The 26,141-nt window shown below is 43.2% G+C and overlaps 1 protein-coding gene across 15 annotated transcripts in view; it reads left to right on the forward strand.

The window, feature by feature from the left end:
• Positions 1 to 26,141, forward strand: part of BAZ2B (bromodomain adjacent to zinc finger domain 2B) — a 535,524-nt gene that overhangs the window by 143,915 nt on the left and 365,468 nt on the right. For all 15 annotated transcript variants that reach the window (XM_033946167.1, XM_033946164.1, XM_033946160.1 and 12 more), the window contains exons 4-5: positions 1,014 to 1,160; positions 12,171 to 12,359. In XM_033946167.1, the coding sequence (XP_033802058.1) occupies positions 1,016 to 1,160; positions 12,171 to 12,359 (334 nt within the window). In that variant the 5' untranslated portion in view covers positions 1,014 to 1,015. The remainder of the gene's footprint in view (positions 1 to 1,013; positions 1,161 to 12,170; positions 12,360 to 26,141) is intronic.

Below are 26,141 nucleotides of genomic sequence, written 5' to 3' on the forward strand. Positions count from 1 at the left end.
GTCCAAACCTTTTTAAAACCAGCTTAGCTAACCACTCCTACCACATCCTCTAGCAATGCATTCTAGAGCTTAACTATTCTCTGAGTGAAAAAATATTTCCTCCTGCTTTAAAAGTATTTCCCTGTAACTTCTCAAGTGTCCCCTAGTCTTTGTAATTTTTGGTGGAGGTAAAAAAAAAAAAAATTGATCCATTTGTAACTCAATAAAAATTATTGAACTAAAAAAAAAAAAAAAGAATATGAGAGACAATCTAAGTCAAAATCTCCTCCCTAACTGTCAGCTATTCCAACAGTTGCTAAGGATTCACAAAAAATATGATTTGCCCTCAAACATAGCTAAACAATTAAGAAGGGTTCTTTTTAAAAGGATGCTCCAAGGGCTAGAGTTCTTGGTTTAAGTGCTAAGAATTTGTCTCCTCTTCTGTGTAATTCTAGAAAAATACATATGGCAGATAAACTTTTCACTCATTTGACAAAGATATAAACATTACCTAGTAAATATAAACAAGAAATATTCCTGAGTTTTAATAAACGGCAGTGGAGGTTTTTAGTGCAGGCCAACAAGATAAATGCTCTGATGCTCATAGGAATTCTGTGAGCATTGGAGCATTTACCTCACCAGACCACGCTAAAAATCTTTAGTGTTGTTAAGTAAAAGGAGCCCTAATTATTTAATTTCTCTTTGGACCATCAGAGGTGAACTTCTCATAAGTTAGAGACAAACTTCTCATAGCCTTTCCTTTATGAAAATGGCCCTCCATGTGAAAATGCTAGAGTTGAAATAGCAGTGAAATAAAGGCAATGGAATAAACCACTTTTCTGGGGGGAGATGACAACCATTGCTAGATCCAATATTTTGATATGCTGCAAATTTTAACAGTGTGTGTCTCCTGAATCTTTCTTTAGATGTGTGGGATGACTATACAAATTATACTAGATTATTCTTCTGATAGAAATGTTCACAGTGAATGTTTTCAGTGGAAGTAAAAATAATCATAATCCTTTTTCTTACAGATATGGAGTCTGGAGAGCGGTTATCATCATCAGAAACTTCTTCCACTGCACCCTCGTCATCATCTACATCTTCTGTAGCTTCAGCAGTTTCAAAAGGTGGCCTTTCAAGTGGTGCTACATCTTTTAGCTCCACAATCACCACATGCGGTAAGTAATCTTTAGAATCCATTTATTCAAATGTATTTGTATGACACCTCTCATTTTCATTCCTGTATTTATGGCTCAATATCTAAATCTCATGATATACTAACTCAAGGATTCTTCATTGCTTCAAAACTAGAGAGATTGATACTAATATTGGTTGCATTTTATTATCTATGATGTGAGAAGAATGGTTATTTTAGCGTGGATTTGTTCTTTTGACTTTGATGTCACTTTTAGTGAGAAATCTTTTGGAGATAATGATTTTACTTGAAAGTAATCCTGTCAAATTTATTTGAGCTCTTCTCCTTTTATTTCACTTTTATATTTTGTAAACTACCTTTGTTTGTTTTGATTTGGTGGCATAGTTAATTTGAAATTTGGTATTAGTACTACTGCATTTCTCAGCAGCTTTTGATAGTGTTTCATGATATTCTCCTGTTCCATTGATATCTGGCAGAAGAAGTTATCAGTGCAACAGCACTTACTTGGTTCAGATCCTATCAATCAGATAGGCAACAGTCTATACCAGGGGTGCCCACACTTTTTGGGCTTGCGAGCTACTTTTAAAATGACCAAGTCAAAATGATCTACCAACAATAAAATTTAAAAAAAAAACACAAAGCACAATGTACGCATATAAAATGTTAATTATCATTCCTATTCGGGGTTTTTTTCAAAGAGGTCAAAGCAGATGGCTCTATGCACTGTCACCTCAGTAACAACCATACAAAAATAGACAAATACCCACCCCCTCCCTTTTTACTAAACCACGATAGCAGTTTTTAGTGCAGGGAGCTGCACTGAATGCCCAGCGCTGCTCTCGACACTCATAGGCTCCCTGCGCTAAAAAACGCTATTGCGGTTTAGTAAAAGGGGATCATAGTGTAAAATATAGATAGCAGATATAAATTCAGACACATTTTGATCACTAAATTTAAAATAAAATCATTTTTCCTACCTTTGTTGTCTGGTGATTTCACGAGTCTCTGGTTGCACTTTCTTCTAAATGTGCATCCAATCTTTCTTCCCTTCTTTCAGCCTTTATGCTTCCTCTTCTCCAGACCTTATTCCCTCCCCAAACTTTTTCTTCCTCTCTCCCTGCCCTTTCTCCCTGCCTCCCTTTCTTTTTTTTCTCTCTTCATGCCCCCTTTCTTTTTTTCTGTTTCCCTTCTTTCCTTTTGTCTCCCTGCCTGCCCCCTTTCTTTCTTTCTCCCTGCCCTCCCCCAAGCCACTGCCGTTGCCTTCGGGGAACAGGCCCCCAAGCTGCCGCTGCCATCAGATAACAGGCCTCAAAGCTGCCGCCGCCCCAAGCTTTCCCTGCTTCCCTGCGTCAGGCCGACTAGCATTCCTCTCCCCAACGTCAATTCTGCCATCGGAGAGGAAGTTCCGGCCCAGCCAGGCAGCGATTGGCTGGCCAGAATTTCCTCTCTGACGGCAGAATTGACGTCGGGGAGAGGAAGGCTGATTGGCCCGGTAGATCGCCAAGGCAAAGTGAGTCTATCATGGAGCCTGGGATGGGCTCCGCAATCGACTCACTTTGCTTTGGCGATCTACCGGTCGATCGCGATCGACCTATTGGGCACCCCTGGTCTATACTGTTCAGCAGCATCTCATTGCCACCATTGGCATTGACCTGTGGGATACCAATCGGTACTGTCACCTGTTCTGTTCAATATATATCTCAAACCACTAGCTGAGCTAAGTTGGTTGATGAACACTGTTCTACATCTTTGTGGACAACATGCAACTAATCATACCCATTGAACCTGACTTACTTACCCTGAATAAATGGATTACCTATTTAATAGCAATTCAAGAATGGGATAAAAACAACGAACTTTGCGTGAACTAAAGTAAAACCAAACTTCTATGGGTCCCTAATAGAGAATGACATGGTGACTGTTACCTGTTGCTAGCCGCAGGTAACCCGCAGGAAGGGGAGGGGGAAAGACTGGTTGCCGCGGGTAAGGGGACAATGCCATTCACCGCCCCATGGATGGCCTTATCCCTGCAGTAAAGTATCTGCCATGGGTTGCCTCCCTTCCCACTCTTACCGGTCAGCAACTCCCTTGTGAGTCCAGCAGCCCCCCTCCCTCCCTATTGTGGGTCCAACAGCCTCCCTCCCGATCGCTGGCAGCAAAAAAAAACAACAAAAACTACAACAACAACCAACAAACCTACAACTCTCCTGGGCTGTGTCGGCCACTTCGCGCCTCCCGGGGCAAGCCTACTACCAGCTTCTTCGAAGCTTCCTGACGGCAGGGCTGCTCCGACTGGAACCTTCTTGCTGCCGAGTCCCTCCTTCTGATGTAACTTCTGGCTGAAGAGGCTGGTAGGCCCGTCCTGGGAGGAGTGAGGGGAGGGGCCGGCGTTAGGGGAGGGCAGACAGGGCAGCTGTCCTGGGCCCCACAGCAGTCTGGGTATCTCTTCCCCTCACCTTCGCTTGCACTTTTCAGTTTTCTCTCTCTCTGAGGGGTCCGGATGCAGCAACTGTTCTTACATGTCGTGCACCACTGCCCCAAAACTTCTCATCTGATGTAAGCTTCCCAGGCAGAAACAGGAAGGTGCATCAGAGTAGAAGCTTCGGGGCAGCTGCACGCAACTTGTGAGAAGGCTGCCATGTCCAGGCTGCTCTGAGAGAGAAAACTTTGATTCTGAAAAGCACCTGCGAATGTGATGGGAAGGGAGGGAGATGGCCGACGAGGGGAAGAGGTTGAGAATCACACTCAGCGGTGCTAAGTGAATCTAAGCACATCAGAATTGCCTTTTAGGTATTGCATAGACTTCCTAATAACGTCTATAACATTATTATGTGTTAGCGTTATGATGTCATAAAATGACTCGACCTTTCCCCCTTCCCCCCCATCTGCCAAATTTTTCAATGAAAAGATTTCCACCATAAGGAGTTCTTTCCCCCCAGTAGTCTTACAACTTTCTGCCTCCCAACGACTCCAACCCTATCCCCGCTGATAGATCCTGGACTACCTTTGAACTCGTATCTGATCCCCAGATCTCTAAACTATGTCTCAAACTGAAATCCTGCAAATGTATCCTAGATCCTTTCCCCTCCCACCTTTACGAAAACATTCCTGCGCAGGCCATCTCCTCCCTTACTAGACTTATTAATTCTGCTTTACTATCAGGCCTGTTCTCCACAGAAATGGGACACATTGCCTTGTCACCTATTCTGAAAAAAGCCGATCTCGACCCTTCCTTACCATCTAACTACTGCCCCATAGCAAATATCCCTCTACTTACTAAACTTCTAGAAGCCATAGTCGCTACCCAGCTCTTTTCCTACCTCAAGAGATTCTCCATTCTCCATCCCTACCAATATGACTTCAGACCCAGCTTCAGCACCGAATCCCTCCTAGTTTCCCTAATTTCAAAGGTGCAACAACTACATTCGCGTAACAAATTTGCTGTCCTATTACAATTCGATCTTTCTGCTGCTTTCAATGTTGTCCACCATGACATACTACTTTACCAACTTTCCGAGATAGGAATTGATTCCACCGTCCTAAAGTGGTTCTCAAACTTCTTACGCTCTCGCTCCTACACCGTCAACACAAACGGCACCATGTCCACTCCTTGGAAACCATCTTGCGGTGTCCCTCAGGGATCACCCCTATCCCCTATTCTCTTTAACATCTATATGTCCTCCCTGAAACTCCTTCAACTATCCCCCCTTGAAACAATCTACACATACGCGGATGACATCCTTGTCCTCCTCGAGACAAACCAGAACCTCACCAACCTCCACGAGAACATTACAGCTTGCATAATGAGAAGCTCCTGGTCCCTCTCGGTACAGATGAAACTAAATGAATCAAAAACAAAATTACACTGGCTCGGCCCAAAATTAGAACACCTTCCCACCCTCTTCGCATTACCCTCAGGCGATGCACTGCAGCTTGAATTCTCATGCAAGGTCCTTGGCATCATTATCGATTCTTCTCTCTCCCTCAATGACCACCTCAACTCCTTGGTAAAATCATGCTTTTTCAGCCTCCACATGCTGAGAAAAGTAAGATCCTACACTTCCGCCAACAACATTTTGCCATCCTTGTCCAATCCATCATCCTCTCCAAACTAGATTACTGCAATGCCATCTACTTAAGCCTATCAAAAAAAAGTCTTCAAAGACTCCAGCTAATCCAGAATACTGCAGCCAAACTGATCTTTACAAAACGCAAATCTGACCATGTCTCCCCACTCCTTGCCAAACTTCATTGGCTCCCAATGATCTCCAGAATCCATTTCAAATGCTCCTGCCTGGCTTTTAAGATCATTCATGGCATCCTTCCTCCCCTTATCCCACTATCTTACAACTCCTCAAATCCCGACTCCTCCAGAACCACCCAAAGGTATAAACTAGCCTTCCCCTCTCTACTCGGCATTCACTATGCAGGTAAACTGGGAAAATCCCTTCTCTTCAAAATCACAGGACTTTGGAACGACCTCACCATCCTGCTGCGGAACCTGGGCTCCCTCCAATTATTCCGCAAACAACTGAAAACTTGGCTTTTCACCAAATTGTAATTCTATCCTCCCCCCTTTTTCTTCCCTTCTACATATAAGTTCATGTAAACCTTTTCCTTCTCTACCTATATTTTTAAGTTCTTGTAAACCGTGTCGAGCTTCATATTCGTGGAGATGATGCGGTATATAAACTTAAGGTTTAGATTAGATTAAATTAGAATGGCGATTTTATGCTGGGTTTTTTTTTTTACATTAAAATTGTATGCAGTAAAAGGCTGGCACCACTAATATATTTTATATCTTTTAATTATTTATATATGATAAAGGAGCCAAATGTAAATACCACATAGGATATTTACATTTGGCTCCTTTATCATATTTCTTTTCTGCTCCAGTTGCCCAGCGTCACAAGGAACAGTGAGGGATTTGAACCAACAACGTTGGGGTGCTAAGGCTGTAGCTCTAACCATTGCACCACACACGCTCACCGCATATCAATTCCAAAGCCAAGCTTATATTCTCTTGATTTGCAAGCAGTCATTTCACTAGAATAAATATCAAACATGTACCTTCAACACTTGTCCAATTGGCTTCTATAAGTGAGAGGACTGCTTGCAAAAGCAGGTCTACTTTTGAGCATGAGTTGGGCGCTAGATAGGCTTCAGTTAGGTGGATGCGACTTAGGTGTCTCCTAGGCGTACTGGAGGCGTCCGCATATAGGTCAATGGAGCTTCTATTTTTTATGTTTAATAATGCATTACTTAAGCAATGCACATGAATATATATATATATATTGCATACTAAATTTCTATTTGGGGGGTAAAGAGGATTCCTATTTGATAATGGTAGAAAAAGATGTTTAATAATGCATTACTCAAGCAAAGCACATGAAAAAAAAAAAAATATATATATATATTGCATATTAAACCTCAATTCCAAAAGGTTAAGAAAAGAAAAAGAGATACACTACTCACAATGGCTGTGCTTTAGAGCAAGTGGACGTGTCTAAAGCACAATCATGATGACATTGTGACATCATAAATATGTACCTAGATGGCAGAATGGCCACTAAAAAAATAGGAATATGTGTTGGGGTATTTGACCATACTTGGATTTGAACCCATGACCTTTGGAAGATGAAAGCAGTACCTTTAATCACTGAGCCACAGGTGCTTTCTTTTAGGAAATGGTTCCATGCCATATGAGATGATGCCTTAGGACAGGGGTGCCCAACGCGTCGATCGCGATCGACCAGTAGCTCAGGAAGGCAACTCGAGTCGATCGCACTCGTGTTGCCGTCCTGATCTACGGGCCGATCAGCCTTCCTCTCCAGTGTTCTCCCTAGGGCCTTTTAGCTGTCATCTGCCGCTGCTGAACATTAAAAAAAACCCCCAAAAAACCGGCTTGGAGATTTCAGCCCCTAGCGAACTTATGCTCCGGGCTCTAACGTGTGCGTGCAGGCTTCTCTTCTCTTCCCTCCGAAACCGGAAGTTATGTCTGGGGGGGGAGGGGAGAAGGGAAGCCTGCACGCACATGTTGAGAGCCCTGAAGCAAGCGTTCGCTAAGGGCTAAGGCGGGAGACATGTTAGTGAAGCATTTCCTCTTCTTGCTGCCGGGTCCTGCCTACTTTCTGTTTCCGCGAAGGCAGGACCCGGCAGCATTTCCCCCAACAGTTCCTCGCGATGCTGGTCGGCCGAAGCAGGGAGAGGTTGGGGCGGCGTCGGCTTTTGGGCGTGTTATTGGCGTCGGCTTTCGGGCCTGTTATTGGTGGCGGTTTGGGTCCTGGTCCCCGATGGCAGTTTGGGTCCCCGATGGCAGTGGCAGTGTCTTGGGGGAGGGCAGGGAGAAAGAAAGAAAGAAAAAGGGCAGGCAGGGAGACAGAAGGAAAGAAGAGAAACAGAAAAAAAGGAAAGGGAGGCAGAGAGAAAGAAAGGGCAGGGGAGAGGAAGGAAAAGTTGGGGGAGGGAATGAGGTGTGGAGGAGAGGAAGCATACAGGCTGAAAGAAGGGAAGAAAGACTGGATGCACAGTCAGAAGAAGAAAGTGCAACCAGAGACTCATGAAATCACCAGACAAGGTAGGAAAAATGATTTTATTTTAAATTTAGTGATCGAAATGTGTCTCAATTTATATCTGCTGTCTATATTTTACACTAAGGTCCCCTTTTACTAAACCGCAATAGAGTTTTTTAGCGCAGGGAGCCTATGAGCGTCGAGAGCAGCGCTGGGCATTCAGCGCAGCTCCCTGCGCTCTAAAAACTGCTATCGTGGTTTAGTAAAAAGGGAGGGGGTATATTTGTCTATTTTTGTATGGTTGTTACTGAGGTGATAGTGCATAGAGTCATCTGCTTTGACCTCTTTGAAAAACCCTGGAATAAGAATGATAATTAACATTTTCTATGCGTACAGTGTGCGTTGTGTTTTTTTTAAATTTTATTGTTGGTAGATCATTTTGACTTGGTCATTTTAAAAGTAGCTCGCAAGCCCAAAAAGTGTGGGCACCCCTGCCTTAGGACATCATAACTATTTTGGGGTAAAAATAAGTTTCCCTCTGAACCCTGGAAAGGGCAGAGTGCAAATGTAAATGACAATGTCCACAATCCATACACTCTTATGAAATCAAAAAGAAGCTGTTAAAGTACTAGGAGGGTTGTGGGAATTTCAACCCATGACCTGTGGAAGATGGAAGAAGTGCCTTTAACCATTGAGCCACAGGAGCTTGTATTTAGGCAGGGGTTCATATTATTTTTTAGTGGCTTTCTACCATCTAGGTACATATTGATGTCATAATGATGTCAAGATTGTGCAGACAAATCCACTTGCTCTGAAATAGTCATTGTGAGTAGTGTATCTCTTTTTTCTTTTCTTAACCTTTTGAAAATGAGGTTTAGTATACAAGATATATTTATTTTTTCATGTGCTTTGCTTGAGTAATGCATTATTAAACATCTTTTTCTATTATTATCAAATAGTCCTCTTTAGCCTCAAAATAGAAGTTTAGTATGCAATATATATATATATATATTTTTTTTTTTCATGTGCATTGCTTGAGTAATGCATTATTAAACATATTTTGACCTTAATATCAACCTGGAGTCCTCCTTAGTTAATCTTAGCTGACACCTAAGTCACATCCACCTAACTCACGCCCAACTCACGCACAAAGTAGACCTGGTTTTGCAATGCCTACATTTTAGGCGTTAGGTAGACGCGTTAGCACACTCAGTGGCATGCAATTCTGTAAATGGATGTCTATTTTGAAGCCACGCCCAAGCCACACCCACGCCTATCCTATTAGGTGCAACTTTTTACGATAGGCGTCCATGAAATGTGGATATCTATTTTGAGAATCGCATCCAGCGTTTCGACATCTAAGTTCCAATTAATGCTTGCTAAAGTCATTAATTGGACTTACTGTCCACTTTATTTGGATGCCTAAGTCAATGGACGTCCATATTGTGGATGCCTAAAGTCAGATGTCTTTTATAGAATCTGGCCCAAAGAGACTTAGGCCTTGAAAGCTCAGCTAGAAAACATGATTCAGTCAGGGGAATTAAAATTCCAAGACTGGGGGAAAGACAGGGAGGTATAAAGCAGAACAAAGCAGATTTCCAAAGTATTCCTACAAAACATATGTCATGCATTTGGGCTGCAGAAACCTGAGGGAACAGTACAGTTAGGGAGGTGAAGAACTTATGTGCACGTTGTGATGTTGCGACGTCAGAGAGAAGGCTTCCGGTTCAGGTGCAGGACGCACGAGGAGCCATTGCACGCGGCTCCATTCACACTACAGCTGTGAGGAAGAGGGAGCCGGCCACAAGATGACACGGGGGGGTATTGGACCGCGGGCCACATAAAACAGCCAGGTTGGAGCCGGCCAGAAGGTTAGACACCCACCGGAGGGAGGCGCAGCATGGAGGGAGGGAGACGACAAAAGTAGGGGGAATGGTTTTATTTTCAAGTTTGAATTATGTCAGTTTTGAGCATTTTAATCTCCTGTCTATATTTTGCACTGCTCACTGCTCAAGAAGAAATACATTTGTTTCTTTTTCTCTGGGGGTTTTGTACTGCATGCAGAATCTTGAATCTTAGGGTGCTTTTTTTTTTTTTAATAAGTTTAATACATTTACAATATCAAATGATATCAAAGAAAAAGGTTTCTTATACATAATTACAACTGTTCTACAATACCAAACAATCCTTTTAAAGCCCACAATATTGGGGAGATACATTTGCATCTTATAAACATAGTTTTAAGGAAAACAAATAAATGGATTGAATTCAAATGAATCCTAATCATTCCCTACTATATAGGACTCTGGCTTCCTACAAATTTTCTCAAAACAATGAATCATTATAATAAAAGGAAATAATAAAGGTCTCACTTCTGTTCACGAGCTAACACAAATTGTTGCAGTTGAATGGGGTCCCAAAAATATATATTCAATGTCTTGTACTTTGACAAGACATTTACAAGGAAATTTCAAATAAAAAGATGCATCAAGAGCTAATACTCTAGTCCTTAATTTCAAAAATTCTTTTCTTCTTAATTGAGTAGCTCTTGATACATCAGGGAAGATACTAACCAAATCTCCACAAAACTTGGTTAGTCTATTTTTAAAGTAGAGTTTCATTATTAACATTTTATCTGTCTCATTCATACATGTTATGACCATGGTGGACCTACTCTGGATAACATCTTGAGTGTCTTCTAAAAATTCTGTCAAATTTATTTCATCTGTTACCAGTTGTTCCACCTCTTGGTCAGTTTTCTTTTTCTTCTGAGGAATATAATAGCAATTACTTACTGGGAAGGTATCCGCATTAGGTATTCCCAGTATTTCTTTGAAATATTTCCTTAACAATATTTCTGAAGATAACAAATGTGTCACTGGGAAGTTAACCAAGCGCAAATTCCTCCCCTATGCATATTTTCTAACATTTCAATTTTAGAATGTAACAACGTTGAATCCTTAATTGCAGATATTGAGACAGCTTGCAGTGTACTACTTTGAGTTTCAACCAGTTCTAATCTCTTTTCCAAACAACTTAAATTAGAATCCACATTCTCTAACTTTTGAACCACAGAATGTGAGTAGTCCAACGTTTGTTTCATTGATTCTCTGAGAAACCCTTCAACTCTAGATATCCCTAACCACAAATCTTTAAGGGTAATATCTTGGTTTTCCACTACCTGTGGTTGCTCATCTACTACACCTGTAAAATCAAGTGGTTTAGGTATCTCAGTAAAAGCCAATTTATTTATCTGAGTAGATGGTGCCACAGAACCAGTAGAAATAGTGGGAGTTATATTCCCACTAACACCAAATATTGGATGAAGGGGGGGGTGTCCTTTCGAGGGGACTCAACGATGCTCTGGATATGGTAGAGTTCAAATCAAGTACAGTTTGTGCTGGAGTTTCTATAGAAAAAGTCAAATGTCTGTCCATAGGACCTAAAACAGCAGGTGTAGAACTCTTTGGCTTAACTTTCCTTTTACCCATAGTGACAAAATTAAATTATACGACCTGGATTCCTGCTCCACAGCTCCACGTTGCTCCAAGGGGCGTGCCCTAAGGCGCCACGCCCTGCGGCTGCAACCGCGGCAGCAGGTGATATTTAAAGTAAAATCCAAGGCAGGGAGGATGGACCCGGTGACGTCAGGGGTCCGTCTTCCGAAGTGCCTGACCGAAAGTGGTGCGATGCTCCTGCACTGCTACGGGCTACTTGGGGCGATATCGATGTCTCCTCCTGCGTCCACAAACACCAACAGGCAAATGGCTCCCCTTAGGGTGCTTTTTAAAAATATATTAGTACTTTTATTTTTTAGTCTTGTCTTTGCTTAGGGGTTATCCGTGTTCTGGTAGGAATGAATGTTGAGAAGCATACAGTGTGTTTTGTGTAGTTTAATTTTGTGGTTAACCATTACCATTATGTGTTAATAAGATGTTATTATGTGTGTGTATATATGAAAAATGAATGGAAGAAATGGTGTTATAATTAGTATTATTATGGGGGGCGGGGGTCTGGCCCACGATTTAGCCTGTGTTTTGGATTTCGGCCCCTTAATGTGATTGAGTTTAACACCCCTGCTCTACAGATAGTCAGTGATATTCACGCAGTGTCTCTTGGATAGCTATGTGGATAAAGTTAGGTTAGCATAAAGGCTGTCTAACTTAAACGGCAGAACTATCCAGATAGTGGCTGAAGACCACTGCTGTTATAACTAGTGCTGGTCAGGGCTTAATATGTATGTTGAGTACAACAGCTTCTATAAATACTGGCATTGAAAAAAAAATATATATATATCTATGGAGAATTTTAAATATGTTGGCCTTTGTGTAAAATAAACTCTGATCAGGTATTTGGATATTAATCGATGCAATTTAAAGATTTGGAATGTGAGTATAGAATAGAGAATAAGTAGATGCAGATTTGGTTATCATTTTATAAAATCTATTTACATTATATGTATGGCTTTATCTTTTTATTTTTGAAACACTGATTTTATCTTGTTTTCTTCCTTTTCTTAGGACATTTGTTCAGAGCATCTGGGGATCAGCCATTTAACCTGTCCACAGTATCGAGTGCCTTTCCAATGGTCAGTCACCCAGTCTTTGGTCTGCATACAGCCAACTCAGGGCATTCAGAGTTTGGTGGCTTGGGAACTCTTGGTGTACCTACGGCCTTAGCAGCACATCCCCAGCTAGCACCCTTTCCAGGTAAACGGCTATCAAAAATATTGAACTGGCATAAATTAATCTGAAAGCTATATTTTATTTAAAAAATGTATAAACAACTTTTCTAATACAAACAAAACTGAATTCTGAGAACTTTCTTAGAGATCAGATTCCTTGAGTGCTGCTCTGGGAATCTTCTTGTTGCTGATTACCTCCTTCAAATGTAACTTCTGGATGTTTCACTAGAAGTTACATTGGAAGGAAGGACTCGGCAGCAAGAAGATTCCTGGAGCAGTGCTGCATGCAGGAAGCTTTCAACTAGCTGGTAAGCCCACCCTGGGAGGCAGGAAGGGGCAAACCCAGGAGAGTCGCTGGTTTGTGTATTTTTTTTAAATTTTTGTTGCTGCCAGTGATCAGGGAGAGAGAGGGAGGGTGTAAGGGCTTTTGGAACCATGAGAGGTAGGGAGGGGAGCTACTGCTGTACCCTTGAAGGAAGGAGAGATTTGGGAACGGTTTGCTTGGGCTGCTGAAGGGTGACAGTTACTAGATCTGGTCTGAGGCTGGGGGGATAGATACTGGGTCTGATCTGGAGCCGAATGGAAGGGTGACAGTTACTGGATCTAATCTGGGGATTGGTGGGAGAAGGGAAATAGGTGCTGGGTCCATGTGGTGGGTGGAATGGAGCTGGAGGGATTTTGTGATTAGACTATATCGGATTTGAAATATGTATCCTGTTAGAGCTGGAGTTAGACATAACTGGGGACTGCAAAGCCCAAGCTGTGCTTCTTTAGTTTTCAGATGGCTTAGGGCTCTCTCTGACCAGGGAGTAGTTGCCCTAGTTGCACTTCCTTACCATTCCTGCCATGTGTGATTGAAGTATTCTGTTAGCTTGATTTTTGTGTGTAGCATTCTGTAGTAATTTGACTTCAGTTCTCTTGACAGTGGAGGGGATATTTGTGAGGGGGAGGAAGGGGGGAGACCAGGGGTTTTGTTGATCTTTGGTCTGTGATTAATAAAATGACAATTGTACAGAATATTGTTTCTTTTTATACTTTTTTTATTTATTTATAAATTCAAACATTTTATCAAGCATTAAATCATCTTATACAGAAAAGTTTGAGTAAGTGTAATTATACAAGAAATTCTCTAATATAAGGCATAATATAACTTGACTTAAACAAATCTCAAGTCCTCAATGTGTGATCCAAGATTTAAATAAGTGATTTAAGAAACTAATTTAACTAAAAAAGAAGAAAACTAAAGCATCTGTCGGTGAGATCCGGGAGACATAAACTAGAGAATGACACGGGGAAAAAATTTGTCCCCATCCCTATGACCACTGTCCCGTCCCCACAACCACTGGCCCCGCCCCCATCCCTGCGGCCACTGTCCCCTCCCCGTCCCCGTGACTACTGTCCCCGCAGCATCCATACAAACCTCAGTACTGCAATATTTAGCTTATTCCTTCCTTATAAATCAAAGTTCTGGCTGCTGAACTAGAGAAAGAGATGTTCAGCTGGCAGGGCTTTGTTTATAAATTTTTATCAACACAACTAATATACTTCTTTATCCTAAAGCAAAAAAAGAAAAGAAATAGAAACTTTTTTTCTACCTTTGTTGTCTGGTTTCTGCTTTCCTCATCTTCTCCTCATTCAATTCCTTCCATCCACTGTCTGCCTTCTCTCAGCGTCTTCCATTTGCTTTGTTACTGTGCCTCTCCCTTCCATCTCTCCCTCCGCACCCCCCAATTGGTCTGGCACCCATCTTCTTCCCTCCGCTCCCCCCATAGTCTGGTATCTCTGTCTTCTTCCCTTCCAGCATCTTCTCCCCACTCTCTGTTCCCCATTTCCCTTCAGCATCTTCTCCCCACTCTCTTTTTCCCATTTCCCTTCAGCATCTTCTCTCCATTCTCTCTTCCCCATTTCCCTTCAGCGTCGGTTCCATTCCTTTCCACTACCACCCTTCGTTCTCGCCACCCTCTTCAGCATCTGTTCCTTTCCACCGCCCTTAAGCACCTCTCACACGGTCCGACTATTTCCCTCTCTCTTACCTTCGTGGCGTGTTACAGTGTAATTTGTTCAAGCCACCGGAGCCAGCCTGAAGTCGCATGCGTCTGTGGGCGGAAGCTTCTCCTCTGACGCAACTTCTGGTTGCATCAGAGGAGAAGTTCTGCCCGCAGTTGCACGCGACTTCAGGCCGGCTCCGGCGGCTTGAACAAATTACACTGTACCGTGCCACAAAGGTAAGGGGGAGGGAGGGAGATAGATGTGGCAGGTAGGTAGGAAGGAGGGAGGGAGCAGCGCGCGATCGGTGACCGCATGCATTCCCTCCGTTAACTGCAGAGACAAGGTCATTCACTGCTCCATGGGGCAGTGGATGTCCTTGTCCCCGTATCTGCAGTGAGCACTTCCCCCCCCCCCCCCGGTTCAGCGGGTTAGGTAACAGCTACCGTGTCATTCTCTAACATAAACTACTCTCTCAATTCATTGTTCCTTCTTTTTCAAGGCATTTCAAAGCCAGAAAACTGGTAAGTTGAGTCGGCTCAAAGAAAACATGAGCCATACTTAATTATACATTTACAGGGAAACCTAAGAAAAAAGACACCCTCAATTGATGCAACTCTGGGTTTCAACAATAAAAATTGGCTTTTGAGTTTCGTTAAAAACATTAGGAAATATTTGGATTTTCATGCCAAGAAATTCTTTATGCCTATTCTTAAAGAATAGTTTCATAATCCAATTTTTATCAGGTTGTAAAGCAGGGGTACCTAACTGATTTTGCTGAACTAAAAAATAGAACTACAATGAAATAATCTACTAAAACTCAAGTTTTCCTTTCCCAAGTTTGAATGCCATCAGGCAAGATATTCCAGTGGATGTTTCTTCTCCTTAGCAGAGCATATCCTCCCTCAGTACCTCTTCAGATGTGGGGAAAGGGTGAGTTTCCAGATCTGGTTTGGGGGTTTGGAGAGGTTTTGGAGGTTAGGAGAGAGTTTGGGAGTTAGGTGTTTAAGGTTTGTGGCAATTGTTCTTATTAAGATCAACTGAGGAAATGTGGAGGGTAATTTAAGAGTAGTATAAGAGTAATTTGAGTCTAAAGCCGGATGGGCTGTGGGGAGGGTGGGAGGGCAGAAGCAGACAGTAGTTCACTGGTTGCTGTGAAAACTATCTTTAATGCTGAGCCTCTACAACCTCTCTCTTAGAACCATGCTTACTGAGGGTTAGGCACTAGGCCAGCATTCCTTCCCTCAAGGTTCACCTGTGGTGTCTGATCTCTAACAAAGTCCTCAAGAGTTCAGTAGGTTGCAAATAGGATCCAAGTTCAGGTTGCTTTTATTTGATTAACTGCCAAGGGAGAACCATCAACGTGAAGTACAACAAACAACATAAAAGTCAGGACTACTGTCCAAAAGAACTCCAACTATATAAAAGAAAGAGAGAAAAGCAAAAGTACTACTGATTTACCATGTCTCCAGATCCCAAATGCATAATTCCTCCCCCCCCCCCCTATTGCTTAGCTCAGTAAAAGGACAGATTAAATATCCATATTAAAGCTTCTTGAGCAGGTTAGCTGGTTTCAGAAATGACTTATTATACTAAATATAGAATTTCTCAGGGAACTTGGAGAAACTTGGCAAGAAGATGGTACCACTAACTGGAATGGTTGAGCTGATTGAAGAACTCGTGCAGGAGTAAATGGTAGCAAGAACTGTGACAATGGAGGGCTGTTTGTATCCAGAGATCATCTTGGCATTCTGCAAACAGGTACCCTGCTACTGAATATCAGAGCCAGTAGGAGAGACCCTTTCACTTCATAAAAGGAACACCAAGCCGTGGCAGCTAGAGGGATGTTTGTATCCAGAGATCATCTTGGCGTTCTGCAAACATTCACCCCCGTGGCCAGCTACTGAATTTCAGAGCCAGGAGGAAAGGCCCTTTCACCTCTTATAATGAACATCAAGCCACGGTACATGGCCCGTAGCCGTGAGTTTGAAGGAGTGTGGTCAAAGGGGCAGGACATTCTCCTTTGGAGCTCTTCAGAGCTCATGAGGAACAGGGAACAGAAGGTTTTTGGGGAAAAAATGGGGAAAAGAAAAGCAAAAATTGTTCTATCTTCTTTGACAGTTGGCCCAATGGATCGTTACCTGTGCCCCGCTCCCATTTTGAGTGAAACATCTGACCCTAAGTTTAGAGTCTCCATCTGCTTCATTATCTTCGGGTGAACCGTCACCACTTATTCAACCAGTTTTAAGTTCCCGAGTGAGTGTTGATTTGACTTCCCAAGTGGAAGAAGAACCACCCTCTTTATAATCAGCTGATTTGGAACCATCATTAGGAACTATTGGAATATCTTTTGCAAGTTATTTCTCCTGTTAAAATGCCATCAAGGTCAGGTATAACCTTACAGCAGTGTTTCTCAACACCTGGTATGCGTACCCCTTGGGGGTATGCAGCATGGCCACCATGGAGAATATTCCCTGATTGCTCGAAGAAAGAGGAAAATTAGGCATAGAGAGAGAGAGGAGAGAGGTAGAAATGCATGGGGAAGAGAAGGATGAGAAGGAGAAATGCTGGATATGGTGGTAGAGAGGGAACAGAGGAACAGATTGAAGGGGATGCAAGGGGAAGGATTACCATATTTTTCGCTTTATAAGACACACTTTTTTTCCACCCAAAAGTGGGGGGAAATCTCGGTGCGTCTTATGAAGCGAAGGTACAAATTTTGTTACCCTCCCCCTGTACCATTGTAAAACTGCCTTCCACACCACTATTCTAAACCCACCTCACGCTGTCGCAGAACCTCCTTTTTAAACCAATCCATCCGCCCGCTGCTGCTGCACCACATTTCTAAACCCAACCGCCCGCTGCCGCTGCACCACCTTTTTTTAACACCCCCCGGTCCGTCCGTCTTCCGTCGCCATTCCCCGTTTCTTACCTGGTGGTCCAGCATCCAGCCAGCTCCTCATTTCCCAGCCAGCGACAAAACAAATCAGCAGTGTGGCCGTCAGGAGCAAGCTATACGTTCTCCCGCTCTGCCCTGCGCTGCTTTCCGAATGGCTGCCATAGGTTCTCGCGGGACTCACAAGAACTAATGTAGCCAATCAGAAAGCAGCGCGGGGCTGAGCGGGAGAGCATAAAGCTTGCTCCTGACGGCCGAGCTGGTGATTTGTTTTGCCACTGGCCGGGAAATGAGGAGCTCAGAAGAGCGAAGGCTGTCGCGGCAGGCAGGGAGGGAGCAAAGCTGGCTAGAAATGAGACGGCAGAATTTTAAAAGGTACGGGGGCTTGACTGGGGCTGGATGGTTGGCCTGGAGCCGGCTGGCTGGCTGGTTTGGGGCTGTCTGGCCTGGGGCTAGCTGGTTGGCCTGGAGATGGCTGGCCTGGGGCTAGCTGGCTTGCCTGGAGCTGGCTGGCTGGTTGGCCTGGAGCTGGCTGGCTTGGGGCAGGCTTGCTTGGGACAGGCTGGCTGGCTTGGGGTTGCCTACAATTAGACGTGCCCACCACTAGATGTGCCATGTACCCTGTCCCGGCCTACCACTAGATCACCTGAGGGGGGACAGGGTACAGGGCACACCATTTGGTTCAGAATTTTTTTTTCCTTGGTTTTTCCTCCTCTAGAGGTAGGTGAGTCTTATGGTCAAATGCATCTTATGGAGCGAAAAATACGGTATTGGACATAGTGATGGAGGGAGAAATATGGCATAGTGCTGGAGAAGGGTGATAGAAGGAGAAATGGGCATGGAGCTGGTGGGCAGTGGTGAAAAATGCTGCACATGATCCAGGGGATGAGTGAAGAAGAAATGTTGGACTCAAGGAAGGACATAGAGAGAGATGTTGGTTGGGGAAGGAAATGAGGTTCAGAGGAGAGGAAGCGTGCAGGAGGCAGAAAGAAAGAAAGAAATATTGGATGCACAGTTAGAAGTAAGTGCAACCAGAGAGTCATGAAATCACCAGCCACAAAGGTAGGAAAAATTATTTTATTTTCAATTTAGTGATCGAAATGTGTCCGTTTTGAGAATTTATATCTGCTGTCTATATTTTGCACTATATTTTTATTTTTTTCTATAGTTGTTAGTGAGATGACATTGCATATTTTAAAGTCATCTGCCTTGACTTCTTTGAACCCCCTCCCCCCGAATATAAATGATGCTTAAAAATTTCTCTGCATACAGAGTACTTTGTTGTTTTTTAAAATTTTCTGTTTACCATTATGTATTAATAAGATTATATTGTGTGTATATGAAAAATGGATGGAAGAAATTGCATTACAATTTGTACTATTATTATGGGGGTGGGGTCAGGGGCAGAGCCTGGGCAGGTCTAGGGCAGAGCTTGGGTGGGGGTATTTGGCTTGAAGAAGTTGAGAAATACTGCCTTACAGGATGTTTGGGTGTTAGTGAATCGAATTGAAACCTTACTTCAAGGTACTGTATCTAAGTTTTGTCAATTTTCATCTGAAATTACTGCAAAGGTAACTGATCATGAGACTCAGTTGGGTTTATTGAGAAACAAGTAGATAAAGTGGAAGTATCTGTGAGTAACTTACATGGTTTAGCAACATCGAATATTAAGGATAGTACACTTTTACATTTACAAATGGAGAAGATGAAAAATTTAATAAGATCTAGAAATCTTCGATTTCTAAATTTTCCTATCTCTAATTACTTGGCACCACTGGAGCTCCTGAAGATGTATATGAGAGATATTTTACAATACACTCAGGTGGATCCATTTACACCTGACAGTGTTCTCCCCAGGGCCTTTTAGCCAGACAAATCCTGCTGCTGCCGCCGATACCCCTTCCCGCACTGACTCACTGCCGAAAATTGTGTTTGACTCCTGCCTTTTTTTTTTTGTCAGCATGCGAATTGAACCCACACTCCGGAGCTCTTACGTGTGCGTGCCGGCTTCCCTTCTCTTCCCTCCGAAACCAGAAGTTATGTCCCGGGGGGGGGGGGGGGGAGAGAAGAGAAGAGAAGGGAAGCCAGTACGCAGATGTTAGAGCTCCGGAGAGAAGCTTACAACTTGCTGCTTTTACTTGCTTCGGGCCTTCCTACTTTCTGTTTCCATGAAGGCAGGACCCGGCAACAAGGAAGGCCCGAAGCAAGTAAAAGCAGCAAGTTGTAAGCTTCTCTCCGTCGCTGACCTATGGAAGATAGTTTAGCGATGGAGGGAAGCTTACGGCTCCGCCAATGGGAGGGATGGGAAGGGAAATGTTGTTGCTGCACCCAAGCGGAGAGGGGGATGAGAAATGCTGCTGCAGCCAATTTTTTTTGGAGGGGAGAGAAATGCTGCTGCTGTACCCAAGGGGAGAAGGGGGAAGAGAAATGTTGCGCTTCACCCAATTTTTTTTGGTGGGGAGAGAAATGCTGCTGCTGCACCCAATGGGGGGAGGGGGAAGAGAAAAGCTGATGCACCCAATTGGGAGGAGGGGGAAGAGAAATGCTGCTGCAACCAATTGGGGAGGGGGGGAAGAGAGAAGAGAAGTGCTGCTGCTGCTGCACCCAATTGGAATAGGGGAAGAAAAGTGCTGTTACTGCACCCAATTGGGGAGGGGGAATGGGAAGAGAAGTGCTGCTGCTGCACCCAGTTGGGGAGAGAGAGGGGAGAAGGAAGACCAGGGAAGAGGGAGGAGAGGAAAGAGATGCCAAAACCGAGGGAGGGAAAGAAAAGGAGCTACCAGACCATGGAGGGGGGATATGTCATGGTATATGGGGGTTGGGGGAGGAGACAGATGCCAGACCAGGAGGAAGGTAGGAGAGAAAGGAAGAAGAGATGCCAGATAATGGAATGGGAGGGGGAGATGGAAGGAGAGGAGAGAGATGCCAGGGCATTGGGGGAGGGAAGGGAAACTAAGGAGACATAAAATGCCAGACCAGAGGGAAAGAAAGGAGAGGAGGTGCCAGAGAAGGAGGGAGAGATAGGAGAGGAGAGATATGCCAGGGCATGGGGGGAGAGAAGGGAAGGAAATAGAGATGCCAGACCATGGGGTGGAGTGGGAAGGAAGGAAGGAAAGGAGAAGAGAGAGATGCCAGAGCATAGGGGAGGGATGGAGATAAAAAAAATGTAGAGGGGGGTGAAGCTGAAATGAATCATGTACAAAGGAGAGAAAGGACACAGGATATACAGTTTATTGAAAGGACATAGAAAGAGGGAAAATGCCATATCGAACAGAAAGAGGGCAGACACTGGATGGAAAGGGCAGAGAGGGTGGACAGTGGATGCAAGGGGCAGAGAGAGCATGGACAGTAGATGGAAGGGGTAGAGAGAGAGAGGGCAGAGGCTGGGTGGAAGGGGCAAACAGATAGGACAGATGTTGCATGGAAGGGAGTGAGGACAAACGCTGAATAGAAAGAAGAGAGTGAAGAGAAGATGATTAAAGCAGAAATGACAAAAGGTAGAAAAACTTTTATTTGTTTTTGCTTTACGTAGAATCAAGTAGTATTGTAACTGTATTGATTAAAGTTTATAAATAGGAAATGGAAATAAGGTAATTTTTTTGGGACTAAACCCATTTCCTCAGGTTAGGACAGGATACCATAACAGCAGTATACTGTACTGTCTGGAAGAAAAAATTGAAAGCTAACTGAAAAATGGATTAGTCCAATAAAATTATATTTTCTTATTTCTCATTACAGTGGTACGTTGGATTACAAACATAATCCGTTCCAGGAGCATGCTCGTAATCCAAAATGCTCGTTTACCAAAACAAAGTTCCCCATTGGGGATAATGGAAACTCAGATGATTCATTCTAGAACCCGGAGTCTATACCTGTCGGGTGCCGGGTGCTGCAGCGCCATCTCCTCCATCTGCCTCCTCTGTGGGTCATCTGACTAAGAACCCCACAGTGCCGCTTCAGGGGGGGGGGATGCCAGCCGCCGGAGAACCTCGCAGTGCCGCTTCGGGGGGGGGGGGGATGCCAACCGCCGGCCAGCCCTCCACGTCGGATGCCCACTCGCATACTGGAGAGCTCCCACCTGAGCCCACGTAGCCGAGTACCGCCCCACCCGCACGCCGCGCACAACACGTACAACGCCGATGATTGACGCTGTGCACATCACACACAACGTGCAGGTGGGACAGCACCCGGCCGCGCAGGCCCAGACAGAGGTCCTGCAACATGCGAAAGGCTTCCGATGTAAAAGGCTGGCCGGAAGACGGAAGAGGAATCGCCTGTAAGTGCTCGTTGATCGGGGCAGTGCTCGGTTTGTAGTCAAAAGTTTGCTGAATGTTTTGCTTGTCTTGCAAAACACTCACAAACCGGGTTACTCGCAAACCGAGGTACCACTGTATTTGTTTTATTTCTATTTGTTAATTTGTAAAGTGGTAATTGTTATGTAGCAGTTTTTTCAAATTTTCATCTACTGTCTTTATATTTTGCACAGTATTAGGGGACGTGTCACTGTTTCTGTGTTGTTGCATTATATGCAGAGTCTGATTTCTTGGTTCAGTTTAACTTTTGTCTACATATTTCTATTTTTAGTTTGTGATTATTCCATATTGGGCGAGGGTGTATCTGTATTCTATGTGTATGAAAAGGACATGGCTTTCTGTTAGCATCAACTGTACAGAATCAATTGACTGTGTAGGATCTGACTTGTTTAGTTTTACAATACGTGAGTTGGTGTTCTAGTGCTCACTGCAGTGTTTAAGATGCTGCCTTTTCCTAGCTGCACCCTTATTGTGTGAATCATAGATTATTACTAAAAATATCTTTTTTAAATAGAGGAGGGGGTTGTTAATAAATGATCAGCACTGGCTGTCATATATACTAGGTACGCCACTGGATTTAATGACCCTATTCTAACTTTACTGTTGACGTAGGTATTGTCCCCCCCTCCCACACACACACATACTATAAAGAATTAAATTAAAGTTGTATTAGCATCAAGCAGCTTTCAAATGACATTATAAGCAAATAAAATAAAATATTTTTAATACATTGCTAATTATTACCTGCATCTTTACCTAAACTGTTTTGCCCTAGCTCTCACTTTGATCTTTATCTGCTACTTTTTATTTTGCTGTAGTGCAATCACACAGGTTTCCTTCAAGGCTCAGTAACACCTCTCCATAAATTATGTGGAAGAGGTCTGGAAGTGGGGATCGCATCTATTTCATATCCTCAGTGAGACCCAGGAAGGAACCTAGTGATCAAAACATTATTAGAGGTGCTGTAGAGCCATTTCTTTTATGACTGGACTTTTTTTTAGTTGTTTAAATTCATGCAGAAATAAATGGCTAGATTGAACCTAATGACTTCATTAACACATTTCCCTTTTTTAAACCTATACCATTTGAAAGAGGGTGCATATATAATTATTCACTTCTTGAATTGGATACTTCTTAAATTTAGTAAAAATATTCTGGCACAAGTGTCAAACCTTAAAAAAGGAAGTCATATTGAGCATTGGAAAATAATAATAATTAACTGATAAAAATAGTACACATTTAATTTTCCCCACCACCAAATTTCCATGTCCTGCCCCACCTGGCTACTTTTTCATGCCACACAGCTGGAAAAAATTTCTGGGGAGAATACTGCCTGATAATGTTTATTATGTCCCCAGGAGCTCCAAGATGGTAGCTGAAGAAGGGGGGTAGATCAGTTAGTATCTCCTGACAGTTTGAATGTTTCTCAATTTTTGGAATCCTCTAAGGATTATATAGCTAAACGAACAACATTATTGGTTACATTTAAATCTGAAATGGAAAAACTGTATTTTTCACTCCATAAGATGCACTTTTATTCCACCCAAAAGTGGGTGGAAATTTCGGTGCATCTTATGCAGCAAAGATACAAATTTTGTTAACCCCCCTGTTCCGTTCTAAAAAAAAACTGCCACTACTGTCCTGCCTTTTAACCCCCCCCGCCCCGCCATCATCGTTGTTGTACCTCCTGGTGGTTCTGCGTGTATCCCCCCTCGCAGTCTTCATTCTGCCGGGCTCCTCCTTATTTCCTGCCCAGCAGGACTTGCGAGAACTGATGGCAGCCATTCAGAAAAAAGTGCAGGCCTAAGCGGGAACGTGGAAAACTTGCTCCTGACCTGTGCGCCACTGCCTGGGAAATAAGAAGGAGCCCGGCAGAGAGAAGGCTGTGAGCACCATCCAGCAGCCCTGTGTAAAGATCAAGGTGTGTGCAGGGAGGGAGGGAAGCCGGCTGGAGCTGCTGGGCCCATGAGCAAGAGGGGTGGGCTGGAGCTGATGGACCCACGAGCAGGAGATGGGTGGGCTGGATTTAAAAAGGTATCAGGGGGGACTTGGGGCTGTCTGGCTGGGGAACTGTCTGGCAGGCTGGCTTGGGGTTGGGGGGGCTGGCTGGCTGCCACTACAGGTGCCTATCATTAGACGTGCCTTCTACCCTGTCCCGGTCTACCACTAGATCACCAGCGGGGGGACAAGGTACAGGGCACACCATTTGGTTCAGAATTTTTTTTCTTGGTTTTTCCTCCTCTACAGGTGGATGCTTCTTATGGTTAGGTGCATCTTATAGAGCAAAAAATACGGTATTTTGAAACTTTATTTTTCAAAGAAACAGTCCTTGTTTTCTGGACAATTACTAAAAGTGTTTCCAGATGTAGCCAAACAAATGCAATTCAGGAGAAAATAGTTCCTGTAGCTTAAGCCTAAAGCTTTGGCAGTGGGAGCTACTTTTTTTCTTAAATTCCCATGCAGATGTTTCAATATCGTATGGTAACAAGTTTGTATTTATGGACACAACTCAACTAGAAATTTTTCTTCAAGATAAACCTTTATTAGAAAATGTTTTAGATACTAATGCAGAGGTTGATGATAATAAGTGACTTTAGAAAGATTTTTGCCTATCTGTTGAAAATAAATAATTTTTTAAGGATGTTTTCCTATTTGGGTCTTTGGGGAACAATTGAGCCCTAATAATGTGGATTATAATTTAAATGTTATTTTTCCTTTTCTTTTTAAATACTTTGTATTTGTCTGAAATTGTTATGTGATGTAACAAATATAATTTTTTTTTAAACTGTGATAATGTGGAATTCATTACCACTAGATATCAAATTAACGCCATCATACTCAGAATTCCGAGCAGACCTAAAAACTTACTTATTCAAAGATGCATTCTGTAGCCATCACCAGGGTCTCTAAGCAAGGATCAGCAGCTCCCCTGGTGGCCACAGCAAGAACTAACCAGGCACACTACCCAGGAAGGAGTTAGCCCTGCAGGGACTGAAAAAAAATAAAAATAAAAACACAAAATCCTTTTTGCAAAAGTTCTCAATATGTTTTTAATGGTCAGAATGTGACAAGGCAAAAACAAAATTTAATTTCAGAAAAGAAAAGCTTCAGGGGGAAATCCTGTGCACCTTCAGGATTTCCCTGCACAATGCATACAAAGCATAACTGTACTTTTCAGCAGAAACAGCTTCCTCTTATCAATTCTCTACTTAGCCTGCCAGAACAGGATACAGGTAAGTTCAGTTTGTCAGCCCTAACAGTCCAGGCTTTCCAAAACACAAAAGCAACATGAAAGCCTCCAGCTGCTCAAAAGTAGAGCTGGGGCCGGGAGTTTTGCCACAAGTTTGCCTTTCAAAAGCATATCAAAAATAGCTTCCAAAATTCACGCCCAGTTATTGGAAAATTTCTCCTTTTTTAGACAAAACTCAGCTTCCCTAAACTCTGGCTGAAAACAAATCCTTACAGTCAGGCATCTACAATGCACCAGAAACCCTCTTCCCCCCCCCCCCCCCCCAGTTATTTCAAGGCACCAGGCTGTGCCCCACCCCTACACAGAGTCCAAAACAAACACTTGGCATTTTAAAAAACTGTGTCTTTACTGCTGCCACTACAAATAGCACAGTTCAGAGATTGTAAGCTCTTTCGAGCAGGGACTGTTTTCTTACTCTTTGTGACTCTGTACAGTGCTGCATGCATCTGGTAGCGCTATAGAAATAATTAATAGTAGTAGTAGGAAATGAAAGATAGAAAATCATCACCAAAATAAGCAGGAGCAAAGCAGTCCTCCTATTCAAAAAGTGTCACAAAAACAGCAATTCAAAACACAAAGCACTGCCTTTAGTGCTGCTTAGCAGCCAAACTCATGTCCATTAATTCGGGTGCTGTAAACAATTCCTCGGAAGCCAGCTCTCCCTGAAGCTCCATCGGCTCCTCCTGGACTGGTGCTGCAAACGCTGGAGTGTACCCAGATTCCTCCACTTCCATCAGGTCTAAGGCATTACTCTTACTTGAGCCTGAAACTTCTTCCTTGGGGAAAGATCTGTGCTTTCTCCCTAACCTCTCTAACAGCCTAGAGAAATCTACTAGCTTTTCATGTAGGGAACCAGGCTCTGAGCTGGATCTTACCTGGGTCTCGCTCTGGCTTCCCCCGGTGGACACTAGGGAAAATGACAGGGACCATGGCAGACAGGGAGCCTGACTGGTCACAATTCTATAATCAATATATTTAATTAATTTCCTTTTAAGAAACACCCTGTTCTGGGCATGGAGATTCTGTAGATTAGCATGCTCTCACTAGCAAGATAATTTATTTTACTTTCTTACTATCCTTTAACGAATGGAGTTCCCTCTTATCAAATATTTTTTAAAATAATTTTTTTTTTTTTAAATTGAACAGCAAGTGCACAAAAGAATATATTATACAATTTTTCCACACTAGCACATTAAATTCTATCACATAATAATCTAGTGATATAATAATCCCCCCCAACCACCCATCCTTTATCACATTTTCAATAGGAATAATCACACATATTATATAGCATATTATAACATACTAGCTTTATAGCCCATTACATTAACGGGTGCTAGAATATATATGTGTGTGTCTGTC

This window comes from Geotrypetes seraphini, chromosome 5, assembly GCF_902459505.1.
Source record: "Geotrypetes seraphini chromosome 5, aGeoSer1.1, whole genome shotgun sequence".
NCBI classification, from domain to species: Eukaryota; Metazoa; Chordata; class Amphibia; order Gymnophiona; family Dermophiidae; genus Geotrypetes; species Geotrypetes seraphini.